General features: G+C 48.5%; 1 protein-coding gene across 1 annotated transcript in view; it reads left to right on the top strand.

Annotated features, from left to right (window-relative positions):
• The first annotated feature begins 208 nt into the window (after positions 1-208).
• Positions 209-13,830, top strand: part of LOC125151294 (myosin-13) — a 53,044-nt gene continuing 39,422 nt past the window's right edge. Inside the window, exons 1-10 of the mRNA XM_047832025.1 lie at positions 209-425; positions 1,993-2,136; positions 2,224-2,380; positions 4,473-4,500; positions 4,588-4,699; positions 5,800-5,892; positions 8,114-8,177; positions 8,269-8,367; positions 8,477-8,580; positions 11,905-12,043. Of these exons, the coding sequence (XP_047687981.1) occupies positions 222-425; positions 1,993-2,136; positions 2,224-2,380; positions 4,473-4,500; positions 4,588-4,699; positions 5,800-5,892; positions 8,114-8,177; positions 8,269-8,367; positions 8,477-8,580; positions 11,905-12,043 (1,144 nt within the window). The 5' untranslated portion in view covers positions 209-221. The remainder of the gene's footprint in view (positions 426-1,992; positions 2,137-2,223; positions 2,381-4,472; positions 4,501-4,587; positions 4,700-5,799; positions 5,893-8,113; positions 8,178-8,268; positions 8,368-8,476; positions 8,581-11,904; positions 12,044-13,830) is intronic.

The following is a 13,830-nucleotide window of genomic DNA, read 5'->3' as shown; positions in this document are numbered from 1 at the left end:
CCATTTTTCTTAGGATGCAGTCTCTCCCTTAGCTCATTGCTCCTTGCCCACTCTAAGCCCCTAGACATAGTCCTGGATTCATCATGACCTAAATTAATCCCAGGAGCTTTTGATCCGACCCCCTGGATGGGTAGAAATAATAGGGCGGGACCCTTTAGATTCAGGAGTCACCAGGCTCCAGACTCAGCCATCTCCCTGGTCTTCCCAGCCCCCCTGCAGTCATGAGTTCTGATGCCGAGATGGCCATTTTTGGAGAGGCGGCTCCCTACCTGCGGAAGCCGGAGAAGGAGAGAATCGAGGCACAAAACCGCCCCTTTGATTCTAAGAAAGCCTGCTTTGCAGTAGATGATAAGGAAATGTACGTGAAAGGTATGATCCAGAGCAGGGAAAATGACAAAGTCACGGTCAAGACGCTGGATGACCGGGTAAGTGTTGATCTCAGATGTCCTTGAAAATGTGGGCATTTTCATGTACCTTTGGCATGGAATATTGGAAATCACGTGCTAGTCCATAGCAATGTGAAGACAGAACACAACTAACGTTGATCTATTCCGTAGTGAAGTGACATTTGCAAACGCCTTCTTTCCTGCTTCTTTCGTTTTTCCGGGACTTGGGCTTTGAGAGTTTTTGTGATGTTTGCTTTGGAGAAAGGAGAAGGTTAGGGTGGCAGAGGTTGGACCATTTAAGGGGAAGATCGATGCTGGTTGCTTCTGGGTGGGCCAGTCAAATATCATTCCCTAGGCTGCAGAGTGACTTATAGAGAAAACACTAGAGGCAATTCCTAGCTTAATGTAGAGAATTACAGGGCACCATTCAATTCAATATTCACTGGAAGCCCACCACGCCTGGCGTCCATCACTTTGCAGACAGAAGCAAATCTCACAACCTGCCTTCCCAAAGTTTACCATCTTGTGTAGGAATCAAGATGTGACTGGCAGGTATGAGTCTCAGTTCACAAACTCAGGCATACAAGGCAGATCTTTATTTTATTTGTTTGTTTATTGAACTTAACCTCTGATTTCAGCCTCTTTGCACTGAGCTGGAAATAAATTTTCTTCAGTCATTCTTGGGGGCCCCTCCCTTGGTTGTGCCTCATTTTCAGAATCTTACACGGTCACACGCTGAGGATCTCACTGCTTCCCTGAATGATCTGAAAAGAAACAAGTCCCAATGTCTGAAGGTTCAGGATACACAGAATTTTCCATCTCCCCTTATGCTATCTTGGGTATCTTACTCTAGTGCAGAGCAGCGGGGCAAATGAGTCTCCTTTCCTCAAGAGATTTGGCCCGTACCAACAAATCCCTGCCTTTTTGCCTTCTGAGGGGAAAGCCACAGAAGGGAAATCGAGTAATAGTCTCAGAAATATACAGTTTGACCACGGACCATGGTGCAAGCCCAAATGCTGTAAACGCAAAGAATGATGGAACCCCGGAAAAGATAGGGAGACAGGAAACAGGTCACAGGGGAGGCGTCGCCTGAGCTGAACTTTGAGGGGTTCTGAACATAATTTCGGTGAAGGTACTCGAGACAAAGGAACCCATGTGAGCAGAGGTATTGAGGTGGAAATGCACAGAAGACACTGGAATACTTCTTTCCAGCCTCTCGACCTTTGTCTCATATCAGCACTCACGGCAAATGGGTCGAACAGAGGCGGCCCGCCCTGCCCTGACCTTGGCCATCCCGAGTCCCACTTGGACCCTGAGGGCTAAAGGGCTCTATCGCCGTGCGTACCTGTGGCTCAGTCCCCGCACACGGGATGGCATGCTGACAGGGGGCACCAGACGAGACCCGGTTATGCAGTTTGACCGGGATTAGGTTAATCAAGGATAGTTCTTTGTGGATCATCTCTGGGAACGGAGATGATCCATAAAGCTGCTCATGGTGGTGGGGTGATCACACTGCAGTGTCGCACGACTTCCTCCGCACCAGGTAGAGTGGGGTACAGAGCATGGGCTCTCCTACTCATCATGTGCTTTTCCTCTCAATCCCCAGACACTCACCCTGAACAGTGACCAGGTGTTCCCCATGAACCCTCCCAAGTTTGACAAGATCGAGGACATGGCCATGATGACGCACCTGCACGAGCCCGCCGTGCTGTACAACCTCAAAGAGCGTTACACAGCCTGGATGATCTACGTGAGTGCCCTTTGGCATCTCCTTATTAAGCCGTCCCCCTCTCCGAGTAAAGCAAGATCCACATGCTGCATTTTCTGGTTTTCCCAGACCTACTCGGGCCTCTTCTGCGTCACCGTCAACCCCTACAAGTGGCTGCCGGTGTACAACCCCGAGGTGGTGGCCGCCTACCGAGGCAAGAAGCGCCAGGAGGCCCCGCCCCACATCTTCTCCATCTCAGACAACGCCTATCAGTTCATGCTGACGGGTGAGTCATTTCTTCAATCCGTATTTTTTACGAATAGTTTTTAGTTCCTTATTCAAGCCCTTTCATTGGACTGCTTCTCAGCTAATTATTCAAGCCCTTCGATCATCTGGATGGGGCGATGAGCAAAGTGATCTTGGGAGACTCCGATGATTACATGATGATTTTGCAGTATCTTCCATTAGCAGCCATGGTTCGTAGGCCAGCGCTGACGACTGATGCTGCGCTGCGCACATGCTTACTGGGGGGGGGAGGGGGGGACCAGGAACGCAGAGAGATGCCCTGCCCTTACCTCCACAGAATCCTCCAACATGAGCATGCTTAGAAGGGAGCCTATTAGTGGCAGCTAGAAAGCAAAGTTGGAGAAATGCGCATAGCAAAGTCCCTGCCCTGTCTTCCTCCCCAGACTCGGGTTCTTCCGTCTCTTCCCTAAATTTCCAGGAGGGCACAGGATGTAGAGATGTGACGATAGTGTCGTCTCTGAGACGACACCCTGTTTTCTGTCACTTTGACCTGCTACTTTCACCTGACTCGATTTGGTGCAGACTCAAGAAGCAGAAGCAAGCCTCTGAGATTTGACGACCCTGAAAGTCATCTCCTAAACCTCATGTTGTCCAGACCTCAGCCCTTCCTCTCTCACACTCAGTCCTAGACATTACTGTACATTTCATATTTGTCTGCAAATCAACTAAAGTTACATCAATTTGAAAAGGAAGATCGATAGCACTATTTTTTTTTGTTTGAGGAGGGTTTAATATTTTTTTAATGTTTATTCATCTTTGAGAGAGAGAGAGGCAGAGCATGAGCAAGGGAGAGACAGAGAGAGAGGGAGACCCAGAATCTGAAGCAGCCTCCAGGCTCTGAGCTGTCAGCACAGAGCCCGATGTGGGGCTCGAACCCACAAACCATGAGATCATAACCTGAGTCGAAGTCAGATGCTTAACTGACTGAGCCCCCAGGTGCCCTGTGGAGGGGGGGTGGTTTTAAAGCTTATTTACTTATTTTAAGAGAGAGAGAGAGAGAGAGGCATGCACATGAGTTGGGGAGGGTCAGAGAGAGAGAGAATCTTACGCAGATTCCACACTCAGAGTGGAGCCCAACGTGGGGCTCGATCCAACAAACCATGAGATCATGACCTGAGATGAAATCAAGAGTCGCATGTTTAACTGATGGAGCCACCCAAGCGCCCCCAATACCACTATTTGTATGAGTTTCTAGGGCTGCTGTGGCAAAATCCCATAAAGCAGGTGGCTTACACAACAGAAATTATTGTCTCAAAGTCTGGAGGTGGAAAGTCCAAGGCTGGGGTATCAGCGTGGTTGGGTCCTTCCAAGGGCGGAGAGGCAGAATCTGTCCCCTGCCCCTCTTGCAGTTTCTGGGGGTTTCCTGGCTGTCTGGGGGGTTCCTTGGCTTGTAAAAACATCACTCGGCTTATACATTTGCCTTTACATGGTGTTCTCCCTGAGTGGATCTATCTCCAAACCTCTCCTTTTGATAAGGACTGAAATCATATTGGATTTGGGCCCCACCCACCCCAGGGTGACCTTATCTTCACCAATAGCACCTGCAAAGACCCTGTTTCCAAGCAAGGTCACATTCTGAGGTCCTGGGGGTAAGGATCTCAACATATGAATTTGTGGGGGACACCACTCAACTCATAAGCGACTGTAAATGGAAAACCACGGTCACTTTCCACGAGTACAGAGTAAAGGTAAAAGAAAATCTCAATGACAACCAATCAGTGCCCATAGATTCTAATTAGAAGCCGTGCCTTCCCACAAGCCCTGAGTCTGAGACTTGTCCTTTGTTGAGAAATGGCTGGCAAGGAGTTAAAGACCCATGAACAAGAAAAACTTTCACACTGTGGGATTCACTGTTCACTCGCCACGCTGTCCGTGGTGCACATCCCACATTTGGGGAACCTGCGCCAATGGTCGAGAGGAAGATTAGACACGCCCCAGCCTCACACCGCTAGTTCAGGTCAGCGCCACATGGACCCCGACCACACCCGATGTTGCCCTGTTTTTTGTTTTTTGTTTTTTATTCCGTGTGTTTGCTGTTTCTTTATTCCGTTTTCTTCCCTCTGCATTTCCAGATCGAGACAATCAGTCCATCCTCATCACGTGAGTAACCTGTGTTTGCACCATGAGGACACGGAAGCCGGCACTGCCCCTTCCACCCTTTTATCTCCCTTACTTTTAAATCTGCAGCGGAGAATCCGGCGCGGGGAAGACCGTGAACACCAAGCGTGTCATCCAGTACTTTGCAACAATTGCGGTCACTGGGGACAAAAAGAAGGAGCAGCAGCCAGGCAAGATGCAGGTAAGCAGCTCCCTCCATCGGGAGGTTTGCGGGCATGACTCCAACTTAGAGAGTGGGTGAGCACCAAGTGTAGGCAGTGTGCCGCGTCGTGTCCTAAGGGTGCTTGTGGGGCAGGGCGGGAGGTGGTGGCCAGGGACAGGTGAGCAACTCGCTATGCACTCCCCTCCAGGAGGGATGCTTCAGGCCAGGGGCTCTCAAAAAACAGGTGAGCGCACGTAAGAATCACCAGGAGGGCTTGTGAACGACCGATGGCTAAGCCCCTGGCCCAGAATTTCTGACCGAAATGCCAATCTCACATTCACAACGCTGACGCTTTGCATTTTCATCACGTTCCCTCTGTTCACGCAACTGGTCCAGAGATCACACTTTGAGAACCAGCTGGGCAGGACAGGAGTTTGAAAACTGCCCTGGAGACAGAAGGATAAGCAGTCGTGGTGGGGGGTGAGGGTAAAAGTTCTACCTTCTTAAAAAAATTTTTTTAATGTTTATTTCTGAGACAGAGAGAGACAGAGCATGAGTGGGGGAGGGGCAGAGAGAGAAGGAGACACAGAATCCGAAGCAGGCTCCAGGCTCTGAGCTGCCAGCACAGAGCCCGACATCTTCTTTAAGTGGACTTCTGAGCAATAGTTCTCATGACATATTTTTTGCTACTTAAAATTTTTTTGAGAACCACTATTTCTATAAGTGATCTCTTGGGGCACTTTAATTGCTCAATTCTATTTATACTTCTGAATCCAAATCTATTAGTTGGGTCCCGATGCATGCAGTAACGGGTGTATGTATTCTAAAAATCTATGCTTTATAATGAAGTGTTATCAGAGAAGAAAGGCAGCCTGAAAAATCAAGATGAAGCCTGAAATCTGGTGTGACCAGAGTCACGTCAATGCTATACTAATCAGACCGTCTCCTGGATGGGACCTTGAAGCCTCCTCGGGAGGTGGGGGGTGAGGCTGTGGGTTCCTTCTCACATCTACACTGGCCACCGGGCTGGACTGGTCAGCATCTCTCCTTGGACCCTGCATACACACACTCGAGTCACCAGGGGCTCCTTCAGGGGACAGTCCCAAGTCCTCCCTTTGTCTCTTCTTGTTTATTATTAGGGGACCCTGGAAGATCAAATCATCCAGGCCAATCCCCTGCTGGAGGCCTTTGGAAACGCCAAGACTGTGAGGAATGACAACTCCTCAAGATTTGTAAGACCCAGTCCAATTTTCCACACCCCCCCACCCCCACCCCTGAACCAAACCCTCTCCTCAAATGCTGGGTATTAAAAAATGCCACATAAACCAGAATATAGCCAGCCCTATTCTACCCTCACGTGATTCAGATCTATCTGCCCTGCTGGGATATTCTGATACACTGAAGAATGTGTTGGCTCATTCTTGGCAGAGGGAGAATTATCTGTCCCTTCCTAACTAGACAGCAACATCTCAGAGCATCCTGAAGTTACGGTGATTCAGGTTCCACAAATAGAGAGCAATTCTTTTATGCTAAAATTGGTCTCTTGAGGCAGAAACTTTTTTTTGGGGGGGGGGGTTGCAGAGGGAGAGAGAAAATCTTAAGCAGGCTACAGGCTCAGCACAGAGCCTGATGAGGGGCTTGATCTCACGAACTGTGAGATCATGACCTGAGCCGATACCAAGAGTCAGATGCTTCACCTACTGAGCCACCTGGACGCCCCTTGAGGTAGCACATTTTAAAATGTTGAAGTCCGTTGAGCAATCTCATTGGCTTATTAGCCACATAAACCTTAGTGTGAATTAAGTGAGCAGCTTTAATTTCTCCAAGTCAGAGGCATTGGGAAAAGGAAAAGTCCTGTGAAGGCAGGAGAGCCCAAAACCTGGGAATAAGTTGATGTTGAAAATACTGAAAGATATGTTCCATCCCTCAATGTCTCACTTAAGTTTAGCTCAGCCAAAGAGGCATTGACTTCCTCCATCGGCAAATAAACAACCAGTCCTCTACCCAATCTCACTGTACCAGGAGGTGAGCAAATACCACGAGGTGAAGCCCTCATTTATGCCGGTAGTTGCAAAAGTACATCAGGACTTCACACATCTCAGGAGGTGGATAATCTCAAGCTTGTGTTTCATCATTATTTCTCAAAGATAAAGTGGTCACCGATGAGAGAGTAGATGTAGCCATCAAGGACTGTGACAATGAGCCCTGACCTTTCTTTCTTTCTTTCCCTCGGTCCTCTGTGCATTGCTCATTTGCACATCTGTCCTCCCTGTGCACAACTAAAATCTCTTGCTCGTAGGGGATCTGGGTGCATGTTACACAGCAGAGACATGGTACATACATTGGCATCAAGTCAGTTATTGAGCTAACCTGGTGCCAGGAGGAAGACGATGCCTTTAGACACCCCCTATAGTGCTTAGGCCTCTCCTCTTGGCCCAGACCCAGAAGTCAAGATCACCCTGGTTATTCTGTCTACCTTCCGCCCACCCACCAAACATCTGCAGGCTAAAACTTCCATCATTTCCCGCTGAGCAGCTAACAGTACCGAAGACCAACACTTACAGTTCACTCATACCTCCACTGGCCCTACACCAACTCAAGTTTCATTCAGAAAATATACCAGGGCATCTGGGTGGCTCAGTCATTCAAGCATCTGATTCTTGGTATTGGCTCAGGTCACGATCTCACAGTTCATGGGATCGAGCCCCCTGTTGGGCTCTGCACTGAGAGTGTGGAGCCTGCTTGGGATTCTCTCTCTCCCTCTCTCTCTCAAAATAAATAAATAAGCTCAAAATAAAAGAAGAAAATATTGAGAATATTGCTGAGTAACGACCACATTCCTGACTATGGGTGAATAAGCAAGGCAACATTTTTGCCCTCAGATTTGCTCACAGTTTGGTAAAGACCAATCACTCGTAAAATTTCACCTCTCGCCTCCCCTCCAAAGGGGAGAACTCAGACTCTGAATGTGTATTTGGGGAGCCAGAGAGCCTGGCCTGAGTCTCGGAGCTAGGGTTGCCTGTAGTAAGCAGTAAGGGAAACCAAAAGAAGAAATCTCAGAAGGAACAAAGGAGGTTAGCAAGATAATCCAATGAGACCCATCAAAGTTGTCATGAAGTGTTTGGGAATCCGGGTACCAGAGAGCAGGTTAAAAACCAAGGGGACAGTCTAGCGTGAGGTGGTCTCAAGAAGTTGGTGAGGGAGGCTGTGGGCGTCCCCAGAGCTGGAGGAACAGGGCCGGATGCTTTGGGTAGAACTATCTGAGTCTTGATGGACCCAGAATGGGGACACCGGATGCCAGGCAGACAGAGAAGAGGCAAGTCCTCTGCATCTGGCATCACTTTCTCCGTGACCCTACATTTCCCACTCATGGCTGGTAGTCCCTAGCAAAAGCCAGCCACACTACCATATACATGAAATAATGGTGATGTTTGTCTACCTGCCATTGGACAGGGGAAATTCATTCGGATTCATTTCGGAGCCACGGGAAAGCTGGCATCTGCAGACATCGAAACCTGTGAGTCAGGGCACCCCACTGGGCACCATGGGATTTGACCACAGAGGCATCTCCCAGGGACCTCAAATCACATTATTTCCTGTTCCCTTAGATCTTTTAGAAAAATCCAGAGTGACATTTCAGCTGTCCAGTGAGAGAAGCTATCACATTTTTTACCAAATCATGTCAAACAAGAAGCCAGAACTAATCGGTAAGGTCTTAGGGGTTATTGCTCTCATCTTCCAAATCAGTCACGTGGGAAAAACACCCCGCGTACAAGGTGCGCGAGGCGCTGACAGGACCTCCTTCGTGTTTCACAGACTTGCTCCTCATTTCAACCAATCCCTTTGACTTCCCCTTCGTGAGCCAAGGAGAGGTCACCGTGGCCAGCATCGATGACAGTAAAGAGCTACTGGCGACTGACGTAAGCATCTTTTCTCCTTCCTCCTTTCTTTTTGTATGCAATCACTGAGCCTGTGAATGGAGAGGCATCCTAGCGATCTAATGAGAAACGGGGCCCCAGAGATGTTAGGTGATCAGACCCAAGATCTCAGAGATGGAGATGTCAAGACAATTAGTCCAGATTGCACCCCTCCCCAGCACCCAGCACCACCTCAGCAGATCCCATGGGGGATCCAGAACGTTCTCCCAAACAGGACTTCCCGCTCCCTTCTGCAGCACTTTAGATGTTCGAATGTATAAGGTTTTGAAAGGTTTTGTTGGAACTTCTCAGGTTACAAAACCATCTGCACGGTTCTTTAAGAAAAAATTTAAAAAAAAAATTTTTTAATGTTTATTTATTTCTGAGACAGAGAGAGACAGAGCGTGAGTGGGGGAGGGGCAGAGAGAGAAAGGGAGACACAGAATTGGAAGCAGGCTCCAGGCTCCGAGCTGTCAGCACAGAGCCGGACATGGGGCTCAAACTCGAGAGATCATGACCCGAGCCTAAGTCAGACGCTTAACTGACTGAGCCACCCAAGCGCCCCAAGAAAAATTTTAAGACACAGCCAAGTATGAAGCAGGAAAGATAACCCACTCTGTAGCAGACGCTCCACTCCTCAGGCTACCTACCCACTCAGGCTCACCTTCAGCTCCCACATCCTTAGCACACCCATCAGCCCCCACCCCCCAGCCGTTAGCTTTGGGAAGCATTTCTAAGGTTAATAACTAGAATAATAATAACGAAGTACATTGAGCACTTACATGAGCTAGGAACTAAGATAAGGGCTCTGTCCGTGTTATCTTGTTTAAGCCTCCCCCAAACCTGTGATAGAGGTAACGACTATGACTTCTGATTCACAAAGATGGAAGTGGAGTCTTAGAAAAAAAAAAAAAACACACAATTTGCTCAAAGACAGAGTTTGTAAATGTTAGAGCGTTTGAAGCCAGATCTGCCCAACCCCAGGACTTCCTTTTTTTTTTTTTTTTTTTTTTTTAATTAATTGCATTTTTAACGGGCAGACATCATCTCTGGGCAATTCATCTCCACTGCTGTTGTCTCTGCCCTCACAGGACCCATAAGAGCTGGTGGAAAGGGGTCTTGTCCAACAGGCTGGGGGAACTGTCCAGTGTCAGCTCCTTGGCTTTCATTTTGTGACATTTCCAGGTGACGCTAATTGTTTTAAGACAAGAGAATGCGGGGCGCCTGGGTGGCTCAGTCAGTTAAGTGTCCAACTTCAGCTCAGGTCATGATCTTGCGGTTCATGAGTTCGAGCCCCATGTCGGGCTCTGTGCTGATAGCTTGGAGCCAGGAGCCTGCTTCTGATTCTGTGTCTCCCTCTCTCTCTGCTCCTCCCCTGTTCTCTCTCTCTCTCTCTCTCTCTCTCTCAAAAATAAATAAACATTAAAAACAAAAAAGACAAGAAGAGAATGTTCTTGGGCAAATAAACTTTAGTTAACTCAAACCTAGCTATATATATTTTTACCAATTTTCCCCAGCCCTTACCAACTGATGAAGATGGAAAGATTGGGTTAATGACCTGGGCAAAGTCTCCCCAGCCCCCAAGAAAGAGCCTCTTAGATAATTTTTAAATTTTTTGTGTGTGATTGTTATTTATTTTTGAGGGGGAGGGAGGGGAAGAGAGAAAAGGAGACACAGACTCTGAGGCAGGCTCCAGGCTCTGAGCCGTCAGCACAGAGCGCAATGCAGGGCTCGAATTCATGAACTGCAATATCATGACCCCAACTGAAGTCGGATGTTCAACCGACTGAGCCACCCAGGTGCCCCTTAGGTAATTCTTAAAGTCACCAAAGATGTCTCAGGTCCTCACCATAGGTCCCCAGCTGTCAGGGGCCGACACTGTTCATCCCTCTCATGGAGTTTTCCTGGGTGATGGTTTACAGCCGAGCAGAAGGGTTTTTCTCCCTTCCAGGGACTGCGTTCTCCAGGAGGGTCCCCAGACAGTAATGCTTTCACCTGGTTCCTTTCAAAGTTCAATGAAAGGTTTTCTCTCTTAACCTACAATGACCCCTTCCTAGGACACAGATATGCATCTGATGGGGTGGGATATGGAGTCAAGGAGGCCACCACAGCCTCTCATCCTGCAGGTCGGCTCCTGGCATGGACTCTCCCTCTCCAAAAGGGGGCAGGACCCCAAGAGTGCCATCCTGCTGACACTGACCAACCTGCTCACCAGCACGTCCATACATGTCAAATCCACCAGTGGGGATTGCTTGGGCTCAGGCTGCAAGGCCTACTGCATAGTCAACACATACACCCCAGAGAAGGAGTCGCTAATTTAAGTCTTTGTGGTAGATGACGGGCCAAGGGCTGTCAGACCAAATCAGCAACCGCTGTAGGCTCTGAAGTGACCCAAGCACTTGCTCTGGCCCCAGTTTTATCCCATCCTGCCTGTGTGACTTGGGGCAGGTCACTTATCCTTTTAGAACCTGTAACTTTGGAAACATCTGCACACCTAGAAGGTTCTCATAGCGACTTAACAGGGCGATATATGGATGTGCCTAGCACAGGTAGGCTCTGCAAAAGTTTTCCCCTTCCTTATTTGAAAAGTGGTGGCATTCTCTTCCATGACCGTCCCTTGAGGCTCTAGTTGCCTGGGGCGCCATATTGTCTCAATTCTGAGCCACACCAGAATTGCCGGCTTACAATGCCAGGCTTTCAAGCTGTTGGACACTTCCTCAGGCACTCTGCATGACACTTCTTTCTCCTGCTATCACACAACGGTTCCCAATGGCCTCCTCCAGGAAACAGTCCCAAATCTATGTATGAAGGATTCAGATCAGTTCTTACAGACGGTTCACATTTTCTTCCATAATCTCCCCCTCCCACATAAACATGTTAGAGAAATGGATTTTAAGTCAAATATATATAGACATGTATATATATATATATATATATATATATATATGTAGTTTACATATATATATACTTTTTTTTTGAGAGAGAGAGAGAGAGAGAGAGAGAGAGAGAAAACGAGCAGGGGAGGGGCAGAGAGAGAGGGAGACAGAATCCCAAGCAGGCCCCACACTGTCAGCACAGAGCACAACGGCTGGGCTCAAACTCACAAACCATGAGATCATGACCTGAGCTGAAATCAAGAGTCAGACGCTTAACCGACAGAGCCATCCAGGCGCCACAAAGAAATGGCTTTTAACCCCTATCTTAACACATCCCACCTGTCAACCACTCCTTTGGGCAAACGCCGTCTCCCGGGCTGTACAGAAAGGGTGAGGTCTTCACCAGGGAAAACAGAGTCTCTGTGACAACTGTCCTTTTTCTAACTCCCAGAACGCCATTGACATTCTGGGCTTCAGCTCAGAGGAGAAAGTCGGGATCTACAAGCTGACGGGCGCCGTAATGCACTACGGGAACATGAAGTTCAAGCAGAAGCAGCGAGAAGAGCAGGCGGAGCCTGACGGCACCGAAGGTAACCACGTCTGGGCATTCTCGTGAATGAATAATCACTGTCCACACCGCTACTGCTCACTATCACAGCTCACCTGTTATTTGGGGGTAGACATTTCTAAGAGGATATGGTTCCATGAACTTCACTTTCTCTCTGTGCACGCCATGATTAGTGTCCAGAATACTGTCCTTAAGCACCTGAGCCTAAGACCAGGTGAGGAGTTCTCCTCCTGTCGTTGCCTTTAATTCTGACATCTGTTGAAGTTGAACCCCGAACCATGGACTAGTGTATGCATCTCCGTGCGCCCCATGGCTCTCACCTGGATGATCTCCAGTCCCCCTCCTGGAAACAGAGTAGAGGGCAGCGGGAGGGGCTCACAGCAGCAGGACCCCCCCCCCCATACCCCCTGTTCTTCCCCTCATCTCTCTCCTGCCGTGTCTTCCAAGCTCTGTTAAGTAAAAGACTGGTTCATCTCCAATAATCCTACCTGTTGTAACATCCCCACACTATGGGAAGCACTGTGTCTTGAACCCCAGATGATACAGGGGTGCAGTAGCCTTGAAAGAAAGACCAGGAAAATATACGTGACTTTACCACTGCCCATAAAGCCTCGCCTGATTAGGCTAGGGTTGCCCAGGATAATCTCTTTTCCTTAGTGACCTCTTCACAGGAGTGACAGGTCATATCACATTCACCGGTTCTACCCCCACACAAGTGGAGGGGATTATGCAGGGAATATATACCAGGGGCACCAATCCTGGAGGCCATCTTGGAATCCTGCCTCTGGCAATGGTGCCAGATAAGCAGCGGGAGAGAGACTGTGTTCAGAACAGGAAGCACTTCTGATTGGGGGTAATCGAGGAGGGCTTCCTGGGGGAGGAGGGCACTGATGCAGAGTTTGAAGGGTGGGTAGATCCTGAAAGGTATGGTTGAAAGGAAAGACAGTCTGGGCAGAGGAAACATGATGATCAAGGGGGCAGGAGAAGGAATGTGATGGAAATAAACAGCAGTGTGGTCCACATTGGCTGCAGAAGAGGATGTGTGTAAGTGTAAGACATGGGAATTAAAGAGTAGTTATTTTGGCCTCAGTTTGAAAAGGCCTTGAATGACAAGCTAAACAGCTTAGAATGGATGTGATAGGCACCAGAAACCATGGACGCTCCACATAGGAGGGGAGATTCCTGTGAGTTAATCTGTGACCAGTCAAGGTTGCCAAGAGTGTGGGGGTTTGAAAAGAAAATGTACCAGGCTCCTCGGCAAAGAGTGGATCTCGTATTATAAATATCACGGTGGGGGCCCAGGCCCCCTTCCAGCCCTGGCAGCCGTGTGCTCAGTGCTTAGGAGCAGAAAGAGCCCGAACAGGGGAAAGTGATCCAGGCCTGAGGTCCTCTGATGAGGATGCCAATCCAAGTAAACGTTTGCTGAGGGCTCACCATGCACCAGGCCTACTTCCCAAAAACCGAACCGATGGGAAACCACCAAGAATCACCCTACCACCAGTTTACAAAAAAAAAAAACAAAAACAAAAAAAAACCCCCAAAACCAAAAACAAAACCATGAGTACGAGGAAGCAAAACCAAAATGTGAACATCAGGCTGAGTCGAGAGCCCAAGCTCTCTGCCACTCTACTATTCCAAACAATGGAGATCCAAGCTATTTTGTAGGTGAAGTGAGCAGGATTTGATGCCTGTCTGACCACAGGCACATCAGGGATGTAAAGGAGGGATATGATCAACCCCAAGCATTCAAGTTTAAGTGACTAGAACAATAATTATACCACCCACCTAAGCGGGCAAAGCAGGAAAAGA

The sequence above is a fragment of the Prionailurus viverrinus genome, chromosome E1, assembly GCF_022837055.1.
Source record: "Prionailurus viverrinus isolate Anna chromosome E1, UM_Priviv_1.0, whole genome shotgun sequence".
Lineage (NCBI taxonomy): Eukaryota > Metazoa > Chordata > Mammalia > Carnivora > Felidae > Prionailurus > Prionailurus viverrinus.
The sequence above is the reverse complement of the archived record's forward strand: the minus strand, read 5'-3'. Positions and strand labels throughout refer to the sequence as shown.